Here is a 27,733-nt window from a genome sequence, read left to right on the forward strand (position 1 = left end):
ATGGCACCTCATGGCAAAGAACTCTGAGGACCTGAAAAAAAGAATTGTTGCTCTACATAAAGATGGCCTAGGCTATAAGAAGATGGCCAAGACCCTGAAACTGAGCTGCAGCACGTTGGCCAAGACCATATAGCGGTTTATCAGGACAGGTTCCACTCAGAACAGGCCTCACCATGGTCGACCAAAGAAGTTGAGTGGACGTGCTCAGCGTCATATCCAGAGGTTGTCTTTGGGAAATAGACGTATGAGTGCTGCCAGCATTGCTGCAGCGGTTGAAGGGGTGGGGGGTCAGCCTGTCAGTGCTCAGACCATACGCCGCACACTGCATCAAATTGGTCTGCATGGCTGTCATCCCAGAAGGAAGCCTCTTCTAAAGATGATGCACAAGAAAGCCGCAAACAGTTTGCTGAAGACAATCAGACTAAAGACATGGATTACTGGAACCATGTCCTGTGGTCTGATGAGACCAAGATAAACTTATTTGGTTCAGATGGTGTCAAGCGTGTGTGGCGGCAACCAGGTGAGGAGTACAAAGACAAGTGTGTCTTCCTACAGTCAGCATGGTGGTGGGAGTGTCATGGTCTGGGGCTGCATGAGTGCTGCCAGCACTGGGGAGCTACAGTTCATTGAGGGAACCATGAATGCCAACATGTACTGTGACATACTGAAGCAGAGCATGATCCCCTCCCTTCAGAGACTGGGCCGCAAGGCAGTATTCCAACATGATAACGACATTCAAGACAACCACTGCCTTACTAAGGCAGCTGAGGGTAAAGGTGATGGACTGACCAAGCATGTCTCCAGACCTAAACCCTATTGCGCATCTGTGGGGCATCCTCAAACGGAGAGTGGAGGAGCGCAAGGTCTCTAACATCCTCCAGCTCTGTGATGTCGTCATGGAGGAGTGGAAGAGGACTCCAGTGACAACCTGTGAAGCTCTGGAGAACTCCATGCCCAAGAGGGTTAAGGCAGTGCTGGAAATCAATTGCAGCCACACAAAATATTGACGCTTTGAGCCCAATTTGGACATTTTCACTTAGGGGTGTACTCACTTTTGTTGCCAGCGGTTTAGTCATTAATGGCTGTGTGTTGAGATATTTTGAGGGGACAGCAAATTTACACTGTTATACAAGCTGTACACTCACTACATTGTAGCAAAGTGTCATTTCTTCAGTGTTGTCACATGAAAACATATAATAAACTATTTCCAAAAATGTGAGGGGTGCACTTACTTTTGTGAGATACTCTGTATGTTTAAATCTATTGGCGTCCATCTTGTATAATGCCATCTTGTGTAATAGTTTCTAGCTTCATTTCTTTATGCTAGTTTAATTTCTCTGTAACTTAATGCTCCTTGTGTGAGACACCTTGAGTTATTCTAGTTTTACGTAGTTATACCAAGAAGAATGTAATGTTTTATTGGTTATTCTAATTTTAAGAAACGCCTAACTTCTTTTCTGTCTATAACCAATCCGCCGTAATAAACCTTTGCAAATATTGCTTACAACACTTTGGGAAACTTATTTTCCCCAGATCTGGCGGATCGAAAAACAAGGACAGATTGGCTACAGACAGACGAATCTAATAAAAAGAACTGTCAAAAGACCTGCGTAACAAGGTAATGGAACTTTATAAAGATGGGAAAGAATATGTAAAGATATCCAAAGCCTTATATATGCCAGTCAGGACTGTTCAATCACTTATTAAGAAGTGGAAAATTCAGGGATCTTTTGATACCAAGCCAAAGTCAGGTAGAGCAAGAAAGATTGCAGCCACAACTACCAAAAAAATTGTTGGGGATGCAAAGAAAAACCCAAAAATGTAACCTCAAAAGAAATACAGGCTACTCTAGAAAAAGACAGTGTGGTTGTTTCCACAATACGACGATATTTAAACAAAAATGAGCTGCATGGATTCGAGTTGTCAGAAAGAAGCCTTTACTGTGCCAATGCAACAAAAAAGCTTGGTTGCAATACGCCTCACAACACCTTGACACGCCTCACAGCTTCTGGCACACTGTACACTGGAGTGGTGAGACCAAAATAGATCTTTATAGTCACAACCATAAGCGCTATGTTTGGAGAGGGGTCAACAAGGCCTATGGCAATAAGAATACCATCCCCACTGTGAAGCATGGTGGCGGTTCACTGATGTTTTGGGGCTGTGTGAGCTCTAAAGGCACGGGGAATCTTGTGAAAATTGATGGCAAGATGAATGCAGCCTGTTATCAGAAAATACTAGCAGACAATTTGCATTAGGAGACACTCACCCTCCACCGGTATACAGCACCCTATGGGGAGGAGACACTCACCCTCCACCGGTATACGGCACTCTATGGGGAGGAGACACTCACCCTCCACCGGTATACAGCCCCCTATGGGGAGGAGACACTCAACCTCCACCGGTATACGGCACCCTATGGGGAGGAGACACTCACCCTCCACCGGTATACAGCCCCCTATGGGGAGGAGACACTCAACCTCCACCGGTATACAGCACCCTATGGGGAGGAGACACTCACCCTCTACTGGTATAAAGCACCCTATGAGGAGACACTCACCCTCCACCGGTATACAGCACCCTATGGGGAGGAGACACTTGCCCTCCACCGGTATACAGCACCCTATGGGGAGGAGACACTCACCCTCCACCGGTATACAGCACCCTATGGGGAGGAGACACTCACCCTCCACCGGTATACAGCACCCTATGGGGAGGAGACACTCACCCTCCACCGGTATACAGCACCCTATGGGGAGGAGACACTCACCCTCCACCGGTATACAGCACCCTATGGGGAGGAGACACTCACCCTCCACCTGTATACAGCACCCTATGAGGAGGAGACACTCACCCTCCACCGGTATACAGCACCCTATGGGGAGGAGACACTCACCCTCCATCGGTATACAGCCCACTATGGGGAGGAGACACTCACCCTCCACCTGTATACAGCACCCTATGGGGAGGAGACACTCACCCTCCACCGGTATACAGCACCCTATGGGGAGGAGACACTCACCCTCCACCGGTATACAGCACCCTATGGAGAGGAGACACTCACCCTCCACCGGTATACAGCACCCTATGGGGAGGAGACACACCCTCCACCGGTATACAGCACCCTATGGGGAGGAGACACTCACCCTCCACCTGTATACAGCACCCTATGAGGAGGAGACACTCACCCTCCACCGGTATACAGCACCCTATGGGGAGGAGACACTCACCCTCCATCGGTATACAGCCCCCTATGGGGAGGAGACACTCACCCTCGGAGTCCCGGGAGAAGGAGAGAAGACGCTCAGTGCCATCACACAGCTCTAAATCATCACTCAGGAGAAGATCTGACTCCAGGACCACAGTGCTGGCTCCAGGACCTAAAGGCTCCACCCCTCCACCACCTGTCAAATCAGAGAGAGACAATAATTAGAGCAGAGATATATATATATATATATATATGAAAGGACAAACCAGGAGGAGGATGGGTGGAGGGATAGACAGGCAAGGGGGAGACAGACAGGAGATCAGATATGTGGAGGAGGAGGAGGAGGATAGACAGGAGGACGGATATGTGGAGTGGATGAGGAGGGAGGGGGGGGGGGGGTAGACAGGAGGATAGACATGTGGATGGGGGGATAGACAGGGGGGACGGATATGTGGATGGGGGGGGGGATAGACCAGAGAACGGATATGTGGATGAGGGGGATAGACTGGAGGATGGATATGTGCATGGGGGGGTAGACAGTAGGGCAGACATGTGGATGAGGGGAGGGGGGGTAGACAGGAGGGCAGACATGTGGATGAGGGGGGGATAGACAGGAGGACAGATATGTGGATGGGGGGGATAGACAGGAGGACAGATATGTGGATGAGGGGGATAGACAGGAGGACAGACATGTGGATGAACGGGGGGGGGGGGGTAGACAGAAGGGCAGACATGTGGATGGGGGGATAGACAGGAGGGCAGATATGTGGACGGGGGGAGGGTAGACAGCAGGGCAGACGTGGATGGGGGGAGGGTAGACAGCAGGGCAGACATGTGGATGGGGGGGGGTAGACAGGAGGGCAGACATGTGGATGGGGGGGTAGACAGGAGGGTAGACAGGAGGACAGATATGTGGATGAGGGGGGGTAGACAGAAGGACAGATATGTGGATGAGGGGGGGTAGACAGGAGGACAGACATGTGGATAAGGGGGGGGGGGATAGACCGGAGAACGGATATGTGGATGGGGGGGAGGGGGGTAGACATGAGGACAGACATGTGGATGAGGGGGGGGGGAATAGTCCGGAGGACGGATATGTGGATGGGGGGGGGGATAGACCAGAGGACGGATATGTGGATGGGGGGGGATAGACAGTGGGGCAGACATGTGGATGGGGGGGATAGACAGGAGAATGGATATGTGGATGAGAGGGGGGGGGTACAAATAAAGCAGACATGTGGATGAGGGGGGGATAGACCGGAGGACGGATATGTGGATGGGGGGGGGATAGACAGTAGGGCAGACATGTGGATGGGGGGGATAGACAGAAGGACAGATATGTGGATGGGGGGGGGGGTAGACAGGAGGACAGATATGTGGATGAGGGGGGGGGGTGCAGTATGTTGGGGGAGGGGCCAGGGGTGGTATGAGGTGTCTCAGGTGGGGGAGGGTAAGTACTGGGGTGCAGTATGTTGTGGAGGGGTAGTATGAGGTGTTTTAGGCTGAGTTCAGGTGGGGGAGGGCGAGTTTTGGGGTGCATGGCGTGCATGTGGATGGGGGGGGGATAGACCGGAGGACGGATATGTGGATGGGGGGGGGATAGACAGTAGGGCAGACATGTGGATGGGGGGGTAGACAGTAGGACAGATATGTGGATGAGGGGGGGGTAGACAGGAGGACAGACATGTGGATGAGGGGGGGGGTAGACAGGAGGACAGACATGTGGATGAGGGGGAGGGTAGACAGGAGGACAGATATGTGGATGGGGGGGGGTAGACAGGATTACATATATGTGGATGAGGGGGGGGTAGACAGTAGGACAGACATGTGAATGAGGGGGGGGGGGAATAGACCGGAGGATGGATATGTGGATGAGGGGGGGGGGTAGACAGGAGGGCAGACATGTGGATGAGGGGGGGGGGGGCAATAGACCGGATCACAGATATGTGGATGGGGGGATAGACAGGAGGACAGATATGTGGATGGGGGGGGGATAGACAGGAGGACAGATATGTGGATGAGGGGGCGGGGGGTAGACAGGAGGACAGACATGTGAATGAGGGGGGGGATAGACCGGAGGATGGATATGTGGATGGGGGGATAGACAGGAGGACAGATATGTGGATGAGGGGGGGGTAGACAGGAGGACAGATATGTGGATGAGGGGGGGGGGTAGGCAGTAGGGCAGACATGTGGAAGAGGGGGGGGATAGACAGGAGGGCAGACATGTGGATGAGGGGGGGGGGGGCAATAGACAGGAGGACGGATATGTGGATGGGGGATAGACAGGAGGACAGATATGTGGATGGGGGGATAGACAGGAGGACAGATATGTGGATGGGGGGGATAGACAGGAGGACAGATATGTGTATGGGGGGGGATAGACAGGAGGACAGATATGTGTATGGGGGGGGATAGACAGGAGGACAGATATGTGGATGGGGAGGGGGGGGGAAAGACAGGAGGACAGATATGTGGATGGGGGGGGGGGGAAAGACAGGAGGACAGATATGTGGATGGGGGGGGATAGACAGGAGGACAGACACGTGGATGGGGGGGGGGAATAGACTGGAGGATGGATATGTGGATGAGGGGGGGGTAGACGGCAGAACAGATGTGTGGATGGGGGGGGGGGAAATAGACCGGAGGACGGATATGTGGATGAGGGGGGGGGTAGGCAGTAGGGCAGACATGTGGAAGGGGGGGGGTAGACAGGAGGGCAGACATGTGGATGAGGGAGGGGGGCAATAGACAGGAGGATAGATATGTGGATGGGGAGATAGACAGGAGGACAGATATGTGGATGGGGGGGGGGATAGACCGGAGGATGGATATGTGGATGGGGGGATAGACAGGAGGACAGATATGTGGATGAGGGGGGGGATAGACAGGAGGACAGATATGTGGATGGGGGGGGATAGACAGGAGGACAGATATGTGGATGGGGGGGATAGACAGGAGGACAGATATGTGTATGGGGGGATAGACAGGAGGACAGATATGTGGATGGGGGGGATAGACAGGAGGACAGATATGTGGATGGGGGGATAGACAGGAGGACAGATATGTGGATGGGGGGGGGATAGACAGGAGGACAGATATGTGGATGGGGGGGGATAGACAGGAGGACAGACACGTGGATGAGGGGGGGGGGGGGAATAGACTGGAGGATGGATATGTGGATGAGGGGGTGGGTAGACGGCAGAACAGATGTGTGGATGGGGGGGGGGGAATAGACCGGAGGACGGATATGTGGAAGAGGGGGGGGGTAGACAGGAGGGCAGACATGTGGATGAGGGGGGGGGGCAATAGACAGGAGGATAGATATGTGGATGGGGAGATAGACAGGAGGACAGATATGTGGATGGGGGGGATAGACAGGAGGACAGATATGTGGATGGGGGGGATAGACAGGAGGACAGATATGTGGATGGGGGGATAGACAGGAGGACAGATATGTGGATGGGGGGGATAGACAGGAGGACAGATATGTGGATGGGGGGGATAGACAGGAGGACAGATATGTGGATGGGGGATAGACAGGAGGACAGATATGTGGATGGGGAGATAGACAGGAGGACAGATATGTGGATGGGGGGGGATAGACAGGAGGACAGATATGTGGATGGGGGGGATAGACAGGAGGACAGATATGTGGATGGGGGGATAGACAGGAGGACAGATATGTGGATGGGGGGGATAGACAGGAGGACAGATATGTGGATGGGGGGGATAGACAGGAGGACAGATATGTGGATGGGGGGGATAGACAGGAGGACAGATATGTGGATGGGGGGGGGATAGACAGGAGGACAGACACGTGGATGGGGGGGAATAGACTGGAGGATGGATATGTGGATGAGGGGGGGGGGGGTAGACGGCAGAACAGATGTGTGGATGGGGGGGGGGAATAGACCGGAGGACGGATATGTGGATGAGGGGGGGGGGGCAATAGACAGGAGGATAGATATGTGGATGGGGAGATAGACAGGAGGACAGATATGTGGATGGGGGGGGATAGACAGGAGGACAGATATGTGGATGGGGGGGGGGAAAGACAGGAGGACAGATATGTGGATGGGGGGGATAGACAGGAGGACAGATATGTGTATGGGGGGGATAGACAGGAGGACAGATATGTGGATGGGGGGGGATAGACAGGAGGACAGATATGTGGATGGGGGGGGATAGACAGGAGGACAGATATGTGGATGGGGGGATAGACAGGAGGACAGATATGTGGAGGGGGGGGATAGACAGGAGGACAGATATGTGGATGGGGGGGATAGACAGGAGGACAGACACGTGGATGAGGGGGGGGGGGGAATAGACTGGAGAATGGATATGTGGATGAGGGGGTGGGTAGACGGCAGAACAGATGTGTGGATGGGGGGGGGGAATAGACCGGAGGACGGATATGTGGATGAGGGGGGGGGGCAATAGACAGGAGGACAGATATGTGGATGGGGGGGATAGACAGGAGGACAGATATGTGGATGGGGGGATAGACAGGAGGACAGATATGTGGATGGGGGGGATAGACAGGAGGACAGATATGTGGATGGGGGGGGATAGACAGGAGGACAGATATGTGGATGGGGGGATAGACAGGAGGACAGATATGTGGATGGGGGGGGATAGACAGGAGGACAGATATGTGGATGGGGGGATAGACAGGAGGACAGATATGTGGATGGGGAGATAGACAGGAGGACAGATATGTGGATGGGGGGGATAGACAGGAGGACAGACACGTGGATGAGGGGGGGGGGGAATAGACTGGAGGATGGATATGTGGATGAGGGGGTGGGTAGACGGCAGAACAGATGTGTGGATGGGGGGGGGGGAATAGACCGGAGGACGGATATGTGGAAGAGGGGGGGGGGGCAATAGACAGGAGGATAGATATGTGGATGGGGAGATAGACAGGAGGACAGATATGTGGATGGGGGGGATAGACAGGAGGACAGATATGTGGATGGGGGGATAGACAGGAGGACAGATATGTGGATGGGGGGGATAGACAGGAGGACAGATATGTGGATGGGGGGATAGACAGGAGGACAGATATGTGGATGGGGAGATAGACAGGAGGACAGATATGTGGATGGGGGGGATAGACAGGAGGACAGATATGTGGATGGGGGGGATAGACAGGAGGACAGATATGTGGATGGGGGGATAGACAGGAGGACAGATGTGGATGGGGGGGATAGACAGGAGGACAGATATGTGGATGGGGGGGATAGACAGGAGGACAGATATGTGGATGGGGGGGATAGACAGGAGGACAGATATGTGGATGGGGGGGATAGACAGGAGGACAGATATGTGGATGGGGGGATAGACAGGAGGACAGATATGTGGATGGGGGGGATAGACAGGAGGACAGATATGTGGATGGGGGGGATAGACAGGAGGACAGATATGTGGATGGGGGGGATAGACAGGAGGACAGATATGTGGATGGGGGGGGGGGATAGACAGGAGGACAGACACGTGGATGGGGGGGAATAGACTGGAGGATGGATATGTGGATGAGGGGGGGGGGGTAGACGGCAGAACAGATGTGTGGATGGGGGGGGGGGAATAGACCGGAGGACGGATATGTGGATGAGGGGGGGGGGCAATAGACAGGAGGATAGATATGTGGATGGGGAGATAGACAGGAGGACAGATATGTGGATGGGGGGGGATAGACAGGAGGACAGATATGTGGATGGGGGGGGGAAAGACAGGAGGACAGATATGTGGATGGGGGGGATAGACAGGAGGACAGATATGTGTATGGGGGGGATAGACAGGAGGACAGATATGTGGATGGGGGGGATAGACAGGAGGACAGATATGTGGATGGGGGGGGATAGACAGGAGGACAGATATGTGGATGGGGGGATAGACAGGAGGACAGATATGTGGAGGGGGGGGATAGACAGGAGGACAGATATGTGGATGGGGGGGATAGACAGGAGGACAGACACGTGGATGAGGGGGGGGGGAATAGACTGGAGAATGGATATGTGGATGAGGGGGTGGGTAGACGGCAGAACAGATGTGTGGATGGGGGGGGGGGAATAGACCGGAGGACGGATATGTGGATGAGGGGGGGGGGCAATAGACAGGAGGACAGATATGTGGATGGGGGGGATAGACAGGAGGACAGATATGTGGATGGGGGGATAGACAGGAGGACAGATATGTGGATGGGGGGGATAGACAGGAGGACAGATATGTGGATGGGGGGGATAGACAGGAGGACAGATATGTGGATGGGGGGGGATAGACAGGAGGACAGATATGTGGATGGGGGGGGATAGACAGGAGGACAGATATGTGGATGGGGGGATAGACAGGAGGACAGATATGTGGAGGGGGGGGATAGACAGGAGGACAGATATGTGGATGGGGGGGATAGACAGGAGGACAGACACGTGGATGAGGGGGGGGGGAATAGACTGGAGGATGGATATGTGGATGAGGGGGTGGGTAGACGGCAGAACAGATGTGTGGATGGGGGGGGGGAATAGACCGGAGGACGGATATGTGGAAGAGGGGGGGGGGGTAGACAGGAGGGCAGACATGTGGATGAGGGGGGGGGGGGGGCAATAGACAGGAGGATAGATATGTGGATGGGGAGATAGACAGGAGGACAGATATGTGGATGGGGGGGATAGACAGGAGGACAGATATGTGGATGGGGGGATAGACAGGAGGACAGATATGTGGATGGGGGGGATAGACAGGAGGACAGATATGTGGATGGGGGGGATAGACAGGAGGACAGATATGTGGATGGGGGGATAGACAGGAGGACAGATATGTGGATGGGGAGATAGACAGGAGGACAGATATGTGGATGGGGGGGATAGACAGGAGGACAGATATGTGGATGGGGGGGATAGACAGGAGGACAGATGTGGATGGGGGGGATAGACAGGAGGACAGATATGTGGATGGGGGGGATAGACAGGAGGACAGATATGTGGATGGGGGGGATAGACAGGAGGACAGATATGTGGATGGGGGGGGATAGACAGGAGGACAGACACGTGGATGGGGGGGAATAGACTGGAGGATGGATATGTGGATGAGGGGGGGGGGGGTAGACGGCAGAACAGATGTGTGGATGGGGGGGGGGAATAGACCGGAGGACGGATATGTGGATGAGGGGGGGGGGCAATAGACAGGAGGATAGATATGTGGATGGGGAGATAGACAGGAGGACAGATATGTGGATGGGGGGGGGGATAGACAGGAGGACAGATATGTGGATGGGGGGGGGAAAGACAGGAGGACAGATATGTGGATGGGGGGGATAGACAGGAGGACAGATATGTGTATGGGGGGATAGACAGGAGGACAGATATGTGGATGGGGGGGGATAGACAGGAGGACAGATATGTGGATGGGGGGGGATAGACAGGAGGACAGATATGTGGATGGGGGGATAGACAGGAGGACAGATATGTGGAGGGGGGGGGATAGACAGGAGGACAGATATGTGGATGGGGGGGATAGACAGGAGGACAGACACGTGGATGAGGGGGGGGGGAATAGACTGGAGGATGGATATGTGGATGAGGGGGTGGGTAGACGGCAGAACAGATGTGTGGATGGGGGGGGGTGGAATAGACCGGAGGACGGATATGTGGATGAGGGGGGGGGGGGGGCAATAGACAGGAGGACAGATATGTGGATGGGGGGGATAGACAGGAGGACAGATATGTGGATGGGGGGGATAGACAGGAGGACAGATATGTGGATGGGGGGGGGGATAGACAGGAGGACAGATAGGTGGATGGGGGGGATAGACAGGAGGACAGATAGGTGGATGGGGGGGATAGACAGGAGGACAGATATAAGGGGGGGGGGGGGCAGTCAGCATTGAGGTATACAGTTTGGGTGGGGGAGGGGTTAGTATGGAGGTATAGGGGTGGGGGGTTACTGTGGTGTGGCCAGTAATAGGTTCTCAGTGCCTTATGTTTGATTGGCTGGGTGTTGTGGAGGGGGTATTGGGGTGGGGGAGGGGTAGTCTGAGGGAGGTGTCTTGGATAGAGGGGGAGGGGGGTAGTATGTGGTAGGTGGAGTAATAATATAGACAGATGGAGGATTTATTGGGGGAGGGGTGGTATGAGGTGTCTCAGATGGGGGAGGGTAAGTACTGGGGTGCAATATGTTGGGGGAGGGGTAGTATATGGGCAGATGGAGGATGTATTGGGGAGGGGTGGTAGTATGAGGTGTCTCAAGGGGGTTGGGGTAGTATATAGACAGATAGAGGGTGTAATGTGGGGAGGGGTGGTGGTATGAGGTGTATTGGGGGAGGGGTGGTGGTATGAGGTGTCTCAGGTGGGGGAGGGTAAGTACTGGGGTGCAGTATGTTGGAGGAGGGGTAGTATGAGGTGTTTCAGGCTGAGTTCAGGTGGGGGAGGGTGAGTTTTGGGGTGCAGTATGTTGGGGGATGGTAATATGAAGGAGGTACGAGGTCTCTGATGCCTCACATTTCACAGGCTGGGGGTGGGACTGTTTCCTCCTCGGCATTCTAGCTTCTCTCGGGCACTTCCGGTCCGTACAGCTGCGATCACCCGTGTACTTCCGGTGGCGCGCTGCCTCCTGGGAGGTGTAGTTCTAAGCAGGATACGCCCCTCAATTCAACCAACACCTCCTATTAGTCACATGACCGCAGGTTTCCCTTCTCCCCGCCTACTCAGAACGACCATTCCGACGTCTCTCTATCACAAAGGAGCTCGCGGTCTCCGCCCCCTCCAGTCCACCCGGAGGAGGAGGAGCCAGCACTAAAGGGCTGTATTGATTCTGACCCCGCCCCCGCATTGTAGAGGGGCGGGTGTAAAACTGCGACCCCTGGCGGTGGATTGAATAAGCACTCCAGTCCTGCACCGATTGTTCGCAGAGCTTAGTGACTGCGGTGAAGCTCTGCTGACTTCCATCATCCAATCATGTGCAAGACTATGGGGGAGTGCAGACTATGTGCCCCTAGTAAATCCTTCCCCATGTATTGTCTACAGCTGGACTCCAGGCTTCCTCTCCCAATGGAGGAAGGACTCCTATTCCTTCTAAGTGGAAGCACAGAGAAATGTCTCCAATATGTATGGAGGGGGGACCATGTATGGCCAGATAAGGTCATAAAAGCCTGAGAGAGCTGAGAAGTCCTGCTAGGAAGGATGTGGACCCCATAGATGGACACCTTGGTTTGTTCCACAAAGAACAGAGAATGGGGCTAGACTGAGAAAAGGAAGGGGGGGGGGGGGTCCATTCAAGAGGGAGAGGGGCAACTTCCCATCTAAGAACAAAGGGGCCAGAGGGAGAACAAATTGTGGAACATTCCTACAACTGGCAGAGCTCCCCGACCAATACAGGTTCAACCAGATCTTACATGGATGAAGCCCCTCACAGGAAATTATAGCCAGTAGGGTCCCCGGTGACTGCCCTCTTCATGGGAGGGTTGTCAGGACAAGGCACTAAACGCCACATCCCGGCATCATGGGTCTGCAGAAGAAATGAGCCGTGCAGAAGAGACACTGGAGGTGCAGCTGCAAGTGGACCTAGATGATAGGTCAGGGAATCCACCCTGGGCCTGGAGAACACTGAGAGGCATCAGATACCACTGATAACCTTACACACTCCAAGAGAAGCTTATTACTGTGAGATAGAGATGTGTGCAGCTGAAGCATTGATTTATTTCCCTTCAATCAAGTTCATATTCTCACTTTATCATATTCATTGTTAGAACGATTCGTTTCATATACTCGTTATTTTCAAATCTATTTGTCTTTTGGAAGACTGCTATATTCATTCTATTCCTACTCTCCTTCCTACGCTTACTCCCCTTTCCTCCCCTCCACTCTCCTTCCTATGCTTACTCCTCTCCTCTCCCCTCCACTCTCCTTCCTATGCTTTCTCCTCTCCTCTCCACTCTCCTCCCTACGCTTACTCCTCTCCCCTCCACTCTCCTCCCTATGCTTACTCCTCTCCCCTCCACTCTCCTTCCTACGCTTACTCCCCTCCACTCTCCTTCCTACACTAACTCCTCTCCCCTCTCCTTCCTACGCTAACTCCTCTCCCCTCCCCTCCCTACGCTTACTCCTCTCCCCTCCACTCTCCTTCCTACACTAACTCCTCTCCCCTCTCCTTCCTATGCTTACTCCTCTCCACTCTCCTTCCTACGCTTACTCCTCTCCCCTCCACTCTCCTCCCTATGCTTACTCCCCTCCACTCTCCTTCCTATGCTTACTCCTCTCTTCTCCCTACGCTTACTCCCCTCCCCTCCACTCTCCTTCCTACGCTTACTCCTCTCCACTCTCCTTCCTACGCTTACTCCTCTCCCCTCCACTCTCCTCCCTACGCTTACTCCTCTCCACTCTCCTTCCTATGCTTACTCCTCTCCCCTCCATTCTCCTTCCTACGCTTACTCCCCTCCACTCTCCTTCCTATGCTTACTCCCCTCCACTCTCCTTCCTATGCTTACTCCTCTCCCCTCCACTCTCCTCCCTACACTTACTCCCCTCCACTCTCCTCCCTACGCTTACTCCTCTCCACTCTCCTTCCTATGCTTACTCCTCTCCCCTCCACTCTCCTCCCTACGCTTACTCCCCTCCACTCTCCTTCCTACGCTTACTCCCCTCCACTCTCCTTCCTATGCTTACTCCTCTCCCCTCCACTCTCCTTCCTACGCTTACTCCCCTCCACTCTCCTTCCTACGCTTACTCCTCTCCCTTCCACTCTCCTCCCTACGCTTACTCCTCTCCCCTCCACTCTCCTTCCTACGCTTACTCCTCTCCCCTCCACTCTCCTCCCTACGCTTACTCCCCTCCACAGAGGGGATGGGTGTAGAATGATGGTGATGGCAGGGGAGATAGCTTAGATATATGGTAATAAGGGGTGGAGGAATTCCTGAGCTTTATAGGATGGGAAGGGAACTCTATAGTAATAGCTGTAAAAAGAGGGAGCAGAATGGAGGTCAGAAGGTAGTCTGCAGCAGGTGTGTCCAACATGAGGTCCTCCTGCTCTAGAGATTGAGGGAACTAATAGAGGTCAGGTGAAGTCTATAGTATATATTGAAACTGGGGGGCAGAGGGAGGTCGGTAAAGGATCTAGAGATATAGTAAATTTGGCACGGGGGTAGAGGATTGCTAGAAATATTGGAGTTGGATGAAGGTCAGGGGAATTCTAGTACAGTGGAACCTTGGTTTGCGAGTATAATTGGTTCCAGCAGCTTGCTTGTAATCCAAAACACTCGTATATCAAAGCAAGTTTTCCCATAGGAAAGCATTGAAACTCAGATGATTCGTTCCACAAGCATTTAATGTAATGAATAAAGATATGCTGTATTATATATAAAGTACATTCCTGTGCAGTAAAAGTATGCCATCTCCTCTGTTAAATAACATCATGTGTCCCTGTGCCTGCACTGCACACAACAAATGCTGATTTATACTTTATTAGAGAGTCTGTGGCACTGTGTGATTACTTAGTCCTTCTCTGCAGCTCTCCTCCCCCTCCTCCTCAGATGACGTCAGGAGGAGTGATCGGCCCCTCCCGCCGGGGATAGCAGAGGGGACGGAAACCAGAGAGAGACACAGGGACAGGAATCGTACAAAGTAAGTGCAGGGAAACACTTTGATAAGTACATATCGGCATCTTCACATACAGTAGAAGCACTGGGACACATAATAACATGTGACAGAGGGCATTAACAGAGGGGATGGCATGGTTATAGTGTAATAAAACTGCTCGTATATCAAGACAGTGCTCGTATACCAAGACAGATTTTTTTAAAAAATGTTGCTCGTCTTTCAAAATGCTCGTAAACAAAGGCACTCGTAAACCAAGGTTCCACTGTACTATATGGAGAGGAGCATCTTTGAGAAAACAAGGATGGAAGGCAGGAGCATTATTAGACCTAGGGGAAGGGTATAGATCTGACAAATTTTAGAGATATGGAAGAAATTCTCAAGATTTAGGCATGGAGTTCAAGAAATATCAGGAATGGGGAAAGTGTAAGCGAGGGTATTTTTAGATATATAGTAATTGGGGCAGGATGGCGGTAAAGATATAGGAGATAAAGGGCAGGATGGAGATAGGGAATTTTTAGAGACAGAAGGCTCAGGGCAAGATGGAGGTGGGAGGATTAGAGGGAGGGAATTGTGTAGGTATAGGAACGGGGGGTAGGATGGAGGTCAAGAGAATGCTAGATATACACTGAACAAAATTATAAACGCAACACTTGTTTTTGCCCCCATTTTTCTGAATATAGGCCTATTTTTCTGAAATATTGTTCACAAACCTGTCTAAATTTGTGTTAATGAGCACTTCTCCTTTGCCGAGATAATCCATCCACCTCACAGGTGTGGCATATCAAGATGCTGATTGGACAGCATGATTATTGCACAGGTGTGCCTTAGGCTGACCACAATAAAACGCCACTCTAAAATGTGCAGTTTTATCACACAGCACAATGCCACAGATGTCGCAAGTTTTGAGGGAGGGTGCTATTGGCATGCTGACTGCAGGAATGTCCACCAGAGCTGTTGCCCATGAATTGAATGTTCATTTCTCTACTATAAGTTGTTTCACAGAATTTGGCAGTACACCCAACTGGCCTCACAACCGTAGACCACGTGTAACCACACCAGCCCAGGACCTCCACATCCAGCATCTTCACCTCCAAGAGCATCGGAGACCAGGCCCCCGGACAGCTGCTGCAACAATCGGTTTGCATGACCAAGGAATTTCTGCACAAACTGTCAGAAACCGTCTCAGGGAAGCTCATCTGCATGCTCGTCGTCCTCATCTGGGTCTCATCCTGACTGCAGTTCGTCATCATAACTGACTTGAGTGGGGAAATGCTCACATTCGATGGCAGCTGGCACTTTGGAGAGATGTTCTCTTCATGGATGAATCCCAGCTTGCACTGTACAGGGGAGGTGGCAGACAGTGTGTATGACGTCATGTGGATGAGTGGTTTGCTCAAGTCAATGTTGTGGATTGAGTGTAACATGGGGGCGGTAGGATTATGGTGTAGGCAGGCCTATATTTTGGACAACTACCACAGGTGCATTTTATTGATGGCATTTTGAATGCACGGAGATACCATGATGGGATCCTGAGGCCCATTGTTGTGCTATTCATCCACAACCATCACCTCATGTTGCAGCATGATAATGCACGGCCCCATGGTGCAAGGATCTGTACACAATTCCTGGAAGCTGAAAACATCCCAGTTCTTGAGTACTCACCGAACATGTCACCCATTGAGCATGTTTGGGATGCTCTGGATCAACGTATACAACAGCGTGTTCCAGGTCCTGCCAATATCCAGCAACTTCACGCAGCCATTGAAGAGTAGACAAACATTCCCCAGGCCACAATCACCAACCTGATCAACTCTATGCAAAGGAGATGTGTTGCAGTGCGTGAGGAAAATGGTGGTCACACCAGATACAGAATGGTTTTCCAGCTATAAGCTGCTGGTCACCACCATTACTAGCAAAAACAGAAAATTCCATAAATGTATCCCATAGTTTGTGGGCGCAATAATTTTTACATAAACCAAACGCTTATTGGGAGTGTTTTTTTTTTTTAACCAAAACTATGTAGCACAATACACATTGGCCTAAACGGATTAAGAAATATTTGTTATTACTTTTTTGGGCACGTTTAAGAAAAAAAAAAAAAGGGATTGTTTTTGACTTGCCATAAAATCCATTACGCTAAAGAACACCGCTCCTGATCTTCATATACAGGAATAGGACACTAGGCAGAAAAAGAATCTGGCTATACCTATGGGCAGTCCCGGGGGGGGGGGGGGGAGGGTATACGCCCTCTCTGCTATAGAAGTATTCCGTTTTGTTACAAGCAGTGGCAGCAGAATCAAACCTCCAGTGGGGTGGGGTGGGGGGGGGGGTGCTGTGTCCATCAATGAACATCAAAGCAATTAATTTTATAACCAGTCAAAAAAATCATATTTTCTTTCGTTCATTGATGGACAGCTCCTGATCTTCATAACGATTAGGACATCCTAAAGCAGTACTAAACATTGAGGGGTGGGAACGGCAAAAAAAATTCCCAAGGCTAAAAACAGTAGCAAACCAGGCAACAGGAGCTCACCCAAAACAACTTGCGCTCACCTGAAAAAAAAAAAAAAAAAACACACAACACACCCTCAAAGAGGACCAGGTTCTCTAAACAGGAGCCTGCCAAACCATGCAGCCAAAAGAAGCATCCGCAAATGCCAACACATCCACTTTGTGAAAGTGTGCACCAACGACCAGGTAGCCGCCTTGCACACCTGCGTCACTGACGCCTGATGAGGGAAGGCTCAGGAGGCACTGGGTGCCGAGTAGAATGCGCCGTGACAGGGAAAGGAGGAACCCGACGCTTGTTGGAATAGGCCTGAATAACCGTTTGTTTGATGCATCTGGAAATTAACGCAGAGGAAGCATACTAACCCTTTCCGAGGCCTCTAAGTGAGCACAATTAGTAAGTCTGACTTTCTAAAAGACTCCATAGTTGCCAGGTACACCCTAATTGCCCAGACCACATCCAAGGCATGCAAGGTAATTTCCTTCGGCTATTTTGGCCTGGGACACATGGAAGGTAAAATGCCTTCATTGAAATGAAAATCAGACAACCCTTGGGAGGAACTACGGACAGGGGCAAAGAACCACCTTATCTCTGTGAATCACCAAGTAAGGTGGTCAGGATAACGGCGCCAGCTCCAACACCCTGCGTGCAGAGGTGGTAGCCACCTGAGATAGCATAAGCAAGGGAATCTCCCAGAGGACCCAAAGCACCAAATTGAGGTCCCAAGGTGGCAAGGGAGACTGCACTGGAGAAACCAAATGTCGGACACCCTGAAGAAAGGTACGCACCAGGTAGTGTGTGGCCAAGGGTCGTTGGAAGAAGACCGCCAAAGCTGACACCTGGTCCCTGATGGTACTCAAGGACAATTTCTGTTCAACCCCCCCTTGAAGGAAGGTCAAGATCTGAGCCAGCAAAAAGGGAGCGAGGATGAACCTCAAGAGACTCACACCACACAATGTACATCTTCCACGTACAATGGTAAATCTTCCTAGAGGTAGATTTCCTAGCTTTTAATAGCGGTGGAATCACCAACTCCGATAAACCTCTATCCATCAGCACCTGGCATTCCAACTGCAAGCCATCAAAGCCAGCGACTGAAAAAGCAGGATGGAAGATTGGTCCTCGAGACAGCAGATCCTCCCCGAGAGGAAGCTTCAAAGGAATGTCCATGACAAGGCGCATCAGATCGGTGTACCAAGCACGACGAGGCCAGTCGGGGCCACTAAGATAACCAGAATTCCTTCTGCCTCAATCCTGTGTAGAAGTCTTGGCAGAAGCTTGAGAGGCAGGAGGGTGTAAATCAGACGATACTGACCCCAACAGGGCCACCAGCTCGTCAGACGTTCGCCAGAGGATCCCGTGACCAAGGCTCTTTCTGTTGGGCTGAGACTCCAACAGATCCACCTCGGGGATGCCCCATTGGAGACACAACTGATGAAACACCTCTGGGTGAAGGGACCAGTCCCCTTGGTCCAACACCTGTCGACAGGTGATCCGCCTGCCAGTTTTCCACCCCGGGAAAGGTATGGTGTATAGGGCTGACATAAGCCACAGCCATGGCATTGTCTGATTAAATGTGCACTGGACATCCCTGAAGATGATCCATCCAATAGTCCAGACTACCGATCAATGTCTTGGAACTCCGAGCGATCAGATCGGTAGCCTGAACTCTTCCAGTGTCCAGATCCCAAATAGAATTTTTGCCAAGGACACCTGCCCAGCCAGACAGCCTGGCATCCGTGGTGACCACTGTCCAATACAAGGGGAGGAAGGATTTGCCCAGACAAAGCGCCAAAGAACGAAGTCACCATATTGGGGACTCCTTCATTCCCTGGCTCAGCCGCATCCGATTGTCTAGAAACTGCAGAGTTTTGTCCCATTTGGCCAGAACCTCCCTTTGCAGGGACCTCATGTGGAACTGTACAAACAGAACTGCCTCAAAAAGGTAGACACCATCAGGCCCAGAACCCACATGCAAGACCAGAGGGGATGACCATCTGCTGGACAGCAGGAGACGAATTGCAGCCTGCAATTTCTGGACTTTGTCCAGAGGAATAGCACTCTGGCTAAGGCCGAGTCCAGAGTCAAACCCAGATAGTCCAGCTTTGTGGACCGAACCAGAGCAGACTTCTGAAAATTCAGAATCCCGCCAAACTCCCTCAGTGTTCGTATGGTGGTTTCCAAGTTTTCCACCAGAGCAGTAGGAGAATCCGCTTGCAGAAGGAGGTCGTTCCAAGTAGCCCGGTACCGCGATCCCCCATTGGCGTAACAATGCCAGCACTGGGGCCAAAACTTTTCTGAAGACCCGAGGAGCAGTGGCGAGACTTAATGGCAAGAAAATCCCCCTGATGCAGTGATGCCACCACTGTGCGAATTAACTCCATCCTGAAGTTCTACACCCGCACAAAGCAGTTCAGCGTCTTGAGGTCCAGGATTGGACACACCTTGCCTTCCTTCCTGGAAACCGGTTTGAGTAAAAACCCTGAAAACGTTCCAAAGTCAGAACCAGGGCAATCACCCCTGAAGCAACAGGTCTTGTACTGCCCCAAACAGGCCCTGTAAACGGTCCGGGGACAGGCGCAAGTTGTAAGGAAAGAACCTTGCCGGGGGACAAGAGTGAAACTCGATCTTGTAGCCGGACCAAATTACTTTGTGGACCCACTTGTCCTGTACCAGGGAAGTCCACAGGTCCAGAAACCAACAAAGACGTCCCCCCCCATACGGGTGAGGGCGCACCTTCATGCTGAAGGAGCCTTGGCCTCGGGTCTGGAGAAGCCTGCTCTCGGCTTCCCAGACCAGGTTCGTTTGAATCCTCCAGAGGAGGCCCTGAAAGGCTTCGAACCCTTGTCAGTCAACCCTGAGGGACAAAAAAAAGTTATGAGCTGAGGAGGAGGGCCCACTTTGCCCCTGTAAGACCTTGTAATAATGTCATCCAGGGCAGCCCCAAACATGCGATCCCCTTTAAAGGGGGGGGGGATCAGTAAAGGCCTTTTTAGAAGTCTGGTCCCCAGACCAGCATTTAAGCCAAAGCACACACCGAAGGACCACTGCCGAAACAGAGAGCCAACCCATTAGGGAAGCCGCATCCAAAGAATCACAGAAACTGCAGCCCCTGGACCAGATGGTCCACCAGCTCAGTAAAAGGTGGGGGAACTGTCCTCCCTGCAGGTCCTGGTGTAAAAGCTTAGCCAACTCTGTCAGTTTGCAACACCAGGGCAATGGTGAATACTGGTCTTATTGCCGAACCAGCCACAATGTACATATTGCGGGCCACAGCCTCCGCCTTCCTGGCAGCCAGATCCTTAAAGGCTGGGGACTCTTCAACCAAATCATTGTTGCCTTGTTCAATCTGGAAACTGGAGGGTCCACCACAGGAACAGTCCACTTCTTAAGGAGACTCCTCATAGGGGTAACACCTACTAAATCACTTAAGGACCCCAATGGGACGCTTTGGTCGTCCCCACTCTTTAGCGACAATTCTTTCAAAACAGGTGGGGAAAGGGAACTCCATTGCCGCTCTGGATGGCTTGTGAGTGCCAAAGAGAACCTTTGCCTCTGTTGGAGCTGCGTCCTCCATCTTCAAGGCCTCACGCACAGATACAATAAGTGCTTTTACCAGCAACATTCTGTGCGTGGTTGAAGATGTGGAGGAATCATCATCCAGCAGGGTAACCCACGTTCACGGCTGCTGAATCAGATTCAGAATCTGATGAGAAAGATGAGGCAGGGGGCGCCTTTTGCTAGCCCCTGGCCCAAAATCCACCTGGAACACAAAGCACTCCATGACCACCGTCAGTTCATCTATTGATCTTTGGGACCCAGAGGGCTCGCAGCGGTAGAAGAGATCAGGTGGGGAAATGTGCTCCAAAGACTCCATGAGTCACCATGGGACCTCACAAAAGTGTAAAAACACTGCAAAGGTACAACTCCCACCACGCTGCGCTAGCAGCACCACCCGGTCGCCAGGCACAAAGCACCAAGCGATCCTCAGCAGAGAGGGAGAGAACCCCACCAGACTCACCACCCAGCAGAAACAGGCACCTGCAGCCACCAGGATAATCTGCACTCCACGGCGATCAGGAAGTGAAAAGATCCAAGAGTCAGCACCAGATGCTCCCACCACCAAAATCCTCACCCGCAGGGCTCCAACTGTCATGGCCGCCACTATTTTCAATGGCAAACCACCGCAAAATGGCCGCCGGACTACAAAAACATGGTCACCATGCATAGAAACACAGCCTACAGAAAAAATGGTGGCACCACGAGGCTCCCAGGGGGGATCCCTAGGCCTCAAGGACAGGCCCAGGCAAGAGCCCCCACAAGGTACAACCCCTCCCCCCCACACACAGCCGATTGTCTTGTCGCTGGTGGCGCCCCCCATCACCAGCATGGTGCCCTGCCCCGACCCAACCCCAGGAGGTGGACCAGACCACCCACACAGCCCCAGCATAAGTGGGAACGGAGGGTGGGGGACAGGTTAAAGGGGGGTGTAACCCAGGGGTCCGACCATTCCAAGGAAGGGCCCATGTCCACCCCAAAACCCCCCAGGGGGAGGGGGGGGGACAACCACTCACCACACCAGGAACCAGGCGAGCACTGCTCCAGACAGAACCCCACGCCCATCAAAATGGGGGGCTGTTGGCTAGGAAGAACGCTGCAACTTGGCCCAAGACCCAGTCATATGCACCCTCATGAGGCGTTTAACTCGCAGGTCAGCCCCCGTCCAGTGGGGCTATGTCGCGCTGAGGACTGCGCACGTTCGCTTTGCCAGACTGGGGTGACAACTGGATCTAGATCATCCAGCCCCTTGTCCAGTCTGGCATTTGATTGTAGATTCACAGGAAAAAAACAGGAGAAAAAATTTTTATTGAAAAAGAAAAAAAAAAAAAAAAGCCAGGACCAGAGATCCCAAGCAAGGAACTAGGTCCTTACTCCTGACCATAGGAGAGAGAGAGGGAGTATACCCCCTGGGACTTCCCATAGGCGTAGCCTGATTTTTTTCTGCCTGTGTCCTACTCCTGTAGGGGGCAGTATAACCCAATGGTTATGAAGATCAGAAGCTGTCTCTGTCAATGAACGAAATACATTTTTTTTTTCGAAATTGTCTGTCTTTTTTCGTTTATAGCGCAAAAAATAAAACCCGCAGGAGGTGATTAAATACCACCAAAAGAAAGCTCTATTTGTGGGGGGGGGGGGGAGGACAATTTTTTTTTTTTTGGGTTCAGCATCGCACGACTGCGCAATTGTTAGCAGTGCCATATTGCAATAAATGGCCTGGTCCTAAAGGGGGATCTGAAGTGGTTGAGATGAAGGTGAGGGAAAATTTAGAGATGGGACGGGGGAAAAGGGGTAAAACGGATGGAGGTTGGAGGAATTCTAGTGATAAGGGGCAGAATGAAGGTCAGGAGAATAAGATTTAGGTGAATGAAGGAGGTTAGGGGAGTCTAGGGGATGGGACAATATGGATGTGGGAGGGATGAAATTCTAGAGATACAGGAATGGGGGACAGAGGGAAGGGAAGAGGATAGAAGTCACGGAAAGTCCAGAGATTTAGGAGATTGGGAGCTTGCGGAAATTCCAAAGATATAGGAATAGGGGGGCAGGATGGAGGTCGGGCGAATTTGAGAGATACAGGGGCAGGATGGAGGGAATTCTAGCGATATAGGGATAGGGGGCACAATGGAGACTGAGGGAGTTCTAGAGATCTAGTACTAGAAGGATGGAGGTGGGGAAATTCTAGAAACATAATGGATGGGGAAAGTTAGAGTAAATTCTAGAAGAAGTATAGGTATAGGGGGACGGGCTGAAGGAGGTAAGGGAATCCTGAAGAAATGGGGAATATAAAAAGGGAGATCACAAAAACTCTAGGAGATAAGGGGACAGGATGGAGGTAGCGATCTAGGGATAAGGGGCAGGATTGGAAGTCAGGAAAATTCAAGAGAATTAGGGGATGGGGCAAAGAACGATAGCTGAAGGAATTCTAGACATATGGAGATAAGGGGCAGGATGAAGGTGGGGGAGGAGGATGGAAGGAATTATACAGCTTTAGGAATAGGGCAGAAATATGGAGAATGGGGGGGGGGGGGGGGGGGGAGAGATTGTAGAGATATAGTAAGGGGCAGGAAGGAGGTAGAGATATAGTATTGGGAGGCATGATGGAGGTTGACTAAATTCTAGAGATATAGGGAGGATTAGAGGGGAGTTGTGGAAATTATAACGATAGGGGTAGTACATAGGTAGAGTTGCTTGGAGGTATTAAAGATCATAGTGGATTATGTAGCCCCCCCCCTTTTACCTTGACAGTAATTGCTTGTATACGTTTCACCCTTGCTCCATCAAATTCCTTATATCCAGCAACCACAGTTGAAACAGGGCCAGTGTTACCCTACAATGGGGTCTAGAGCTGCCAACAGTTAGGCCCCACCACACAGTCCTCTATATGCTCCACCCTCTTCAAGACTGTCAAGTAGAATAAACTACAATGCAGGATCCATCTATACCTCCGACTGCCTGCCTCAGGGGGAGCATGGTAAGCATGGACCAATTCTACCCTCCAAGTGATAAGCACAGTCCATGTGGACCCATCTCTACCTCAGGCTCTCCCAAGTGGGAAGCACAGCATATATGGACTCCTCCAACCACCAACTCTTCCTACCCACCAATTTTCACAGGCCAATGCGGACCCATCCAGTCGTCCAGCTCCAACTGGCACGCTCCCAAATGCAGCATAGATAGGCACCTGTAGCAATCTATTAAATGCAACAGAAGGTAGAGAACAGGATCTAAAAAACAATTCTCTTTTTCGAGAAGGTATCTAAAACCAATTTTTTTATTTTTTAGGTTCCGTGTTAAAGCCATCTGAGGTTTTTACTGCCGCCTGGGTACGTACTGGAGAGATTCACCCTCTATACCTGTTCTAGTGACCATTGTCACTGGGATGTAAAGTGATGGGAAATCCAAATTGTTAGTTTTCACTGATACAGAATGTGAGGTGAAAATCTTCCAATGGGGACACTTGTTCTGGTGGCCAATGTGAGGTTTTCCTCACTTCGGGGAGATTTCCTCTCGCTTCCCGTTATGTTTTCAGGTGTTTGCAGATTTCCCAAGTAGGGAACTATTCTCAGGCAATAGTTATACTTTTAACGTTAAAGCCCACCAAGAATCCCAGTAAATGCACACATTTTTAGAGCTTTCCCTTTGTGGCCTCTGTGAATGAACGCTTCTGTCCTTACCATTATACAAGCCCAGGCACAGCCCAGCCTCCAAGTGGAATGACCAGCTAGAAGGCAACTACGGACAGGGTTAAAATGTGTCTGCACACCTTAGACATTTCTATGAGCCCACAGATATGTACAGGCCCATTACACCTCCATCCCTTCACCAATACAACACAGACAGAAGACCAGATGGCCAGCTCCACCCAAAACATCTGCCTCCCGAGCAGAACCATCAAAAACCAAAAATTGTTAAAGAGCCAAAACAGGTCAGCATGGGGAGCATCTCTACTCAACCTTTTTAGAAACACTCATTTTTTTCTTGACTCCCAATACCATTTCCCTACAAAAACATCCCATCTGTGACCCTCATTCCAAGCCATCCAACCCTGTGCCCCTCTGTACCCAACTTCTGCTATTTAACTCTCTCTCACCCCCACCACTCCTTCCCCAATACCCAACCCTCATCACCACAATAAATCCCCAACCTCACCCCATCGCCCCTCTCCTTCCCCAACCTAACCTACTCCTTCCCCCAGTTTTCACATATCCCACCATTGTCACATAACCCTTTCCCACTGTCTCCATCCCCAAAACCTGTCCCCGACGCCACTGCCTCCATCCCCAAAACCTGTCCCCGACGCCACTGCCTCCCATCCCCAAAACCTGTCCCCGACGCCACTGCCTCCCATCCCCAAAACCTGTCCCCGACGCCACTGCCTCCCTTCCCCAAAACCTGTCCCCGACGCCACTGCCTCCCTTCCCCAAAACCTGTCCCCGACGCCACTGCCTCCCTTCCCCAAAACCTGTCCCCGACGCCACTGCCTCCATCCCCAGAACCTGTCCCCGACGCCACTGCCTCCATCTACCATACCTGTGGCTGATCCCATTACCTCCTTCCACCATACCTTGAGAAAACTAGGTCACCCTCAATCAACTGCGAAACACAGCATCCTGTGGTCAGTCTTGTGCTCTGGCTAAAGTGTCTCCACACACGAACAATGGGATTAACAGTGTATTTCAGCAGGCTTCTCAGTATAATCCACTAAAGAGCAATTCTTTATTTGCTACATGGTAAAACACAAATGTAACAGGCTAACAGCCTTCCTCATAGCACATATGAGAAAGGCGGTCACAGCCAAAACGTGTTAGCCTGTTACATTTGTGTTTTACTATGTAGAGAAGAATTATACAGAGTAGCTGTCTGAAATGTACTAATAATCCCCCATACCGGTCCTGATCCCATTACCCCCTCCACACATACCTGACCCTCATCCCTTCTGTACAGGAGAAACCTTTAATGCCAAGAAGTCACTGATGATGACCAAGTTCAACACAGTCAGCTCCCTTGACAATTTTGACTAAAGTGACCCATTTATATTTTAAGACACAGGAGTTATTTTGAAACCTATTGAGTTTCTTTTAGTATAAACTGACAATTAGACAAAAAAGTGTTTAAATACTGTAATTGTATCAGACAATAACAGTATTACTCACAAGCACAGGGCCATCTTACTGTGCAATCTGGTGGTCCCATGAAAAGGAAAGCACACCGACTGGTTCCTATTCACAAGGAGGGGGAGAGACCCAGCCCCTCCCCAAGAACTGGGAACACAGAGATGAACACTTTCAATTCAAGCCTTTGAGCGTTTACATTCCCACAAGAGACATTGCATCTGAGAGCAATAAAAACCTTAGAACAGACAATGCAAGGCAAAGGAGGAGCAACAGTTCATCTGCTATGCTGCAAGCATTTACCGACAGGAGAGCTAAGTCAGCTGCTTCTTTTATTGTTCAATCACAGGCTGGTGGCCGGATAGTACAGTGGTACTAGAGCAGGATACATTTCATGGAGTGGAGAGAAGTCATGTCACCACCCTGGCTGTGCTGTCTGGCAGTTTAGTAGATCAAATGTGAACTTTAATAATTTGCCTGGGGTTTAGCCTTTGTTTACCAACCTATTGCTGCTGAAAAAATGCAGTGGCCTGCAATCATTGTTGGAAAAAAAAAACCAGCACCTACAAACACACGATACTGAATAAACCTAAGCCCCAGGCTAAGCCAGCACAAGTCCCATTGACATACCCAACCTGCACCCACCAAAAAAAGTGTCCTAAACTACTAACCATGAGCTTCTTCTGTCCTGCCAATGAGATGACTGTTACTTGAGTCCTGCAACACCCGCTCAGCAACTTTAAGTGTTCATCCCATTTTGACTGCCTACATTGGGAGCATATGGCTTGCACACGGCCCCAAAGCCAGACTCCAGCATGGTGGGCACCCAGCCCTGACACCAGAGCCCAACCCTGGACCCATGAAAGCCTCTAGCATCTGATGTAGACATGATGTTAGACATCAATGGATAGAGTTGAAGTGCACCCCTCTCCCTGAATTCAGCAGGGGTCCTGTACTGGTCACCTTGTGTTCTAAATGTGAGCACTTCCAGTATCGGTACATAAATGGGTAGAACCAACTTTTAGGCCCTTTCACATTCTCAGATAACCCAATCAGGCAACCAGAATATGGCAGACAACCAGACCCCCGGGCATGGCGGGCACTCAGACCCGATGCCAGACCCTTACTCCAGGATCCATGTAAAGCCCCGTACACACGCACAGATTCTTGGCCGCAAATTGTTTCCCAACGTCCGATCGGCCGATTGTAGGCTTGTTAGTATGATAATTCCGACAACCAACTGCGAATTTTCGGCCGAACAAAATCTGGTGTGCATGCTATAAAATTTTTGTTGGCCAACAAAGAACGGCCGATTGTTCCTCAGTCAGTACAGATTTCGGCAGACAAAAATCAGATGAGCAAGACTGGGCATGCTCAGAGAAGAAAAAACACACGGAAAGTCAACCATCACATGACATCACTTCTGAAGTTGGTTTTTGTCGGCCAACAAAAGTCCAGTGCAAGTCTAGAGCACATTTCAACCAACAAACACTGGACAAAAGTTGGCTGATCAGTTGGCCAACAATCTGTGCGTGTGTACGGGGCTTAAGGCTCTAGCATCTGCTAAAGCCATAATGATAGACAGACATCAATGTTAGGAGTGAACCCCCCTATCTGTACTCAGCAGGGGTCCAGCACTGGTCATCTAGTGTTCTGATAGGAAAGTACACCCAGTTCTGGTATATAAGGAGCAGGAACCTACCTCTAGGCCCAATCACCTTGTCAAATAACACAAACTGCAAATGACAGGCACCCA

At 51.3% G+C, this 27,733-nt stretch overlaps 1 protein-coding gene across 1 annotated transcript in view; it reads right to left on the reverse strand.

Annotated features, from left to right (window-relative positions):
• The window catches only part of ZNF513 (zinc finger protein 513), a 31,627-nt gene extending 19,825 nt beyond the window's left edge, over nucleotides 1–11,802 (reverse strand). The window contains exons 1-2 of the mRNA XM_082252490.1: nucleotides 11,707–11,802; nucleotides 3,273–3,404 (exon numbers count right to left, since the gene is read on the reverse strand). Coding sequence (XP_082108616.1) covers nucleotides 3,273–3,404; nucleotides 11,707–11,746 — 172 coding nt within the window. The 5' untranslated portion in view covers nucleotides 11,747–11,802. The remainder of the gene's footprint in view (nucleotides 1–3,272; nucleotides 3,405–11,706) is intronic.
• Nucleotides 11,803–27,733: the final 15,931 nt, after the last annotated feature.

This window comes from Pelophylax lessonae (assembly GCF_965119305.1).
Source record: "Pelophylax lessonae genome assembly, chromosome: 3".
Taxonomy (NCBI): domain Eukaryota; kingdom Metazoa; phylum Chordata; class Amphibia; order Anura; family Ranidae; genus Pelophylax; species Pelophylax lessonae.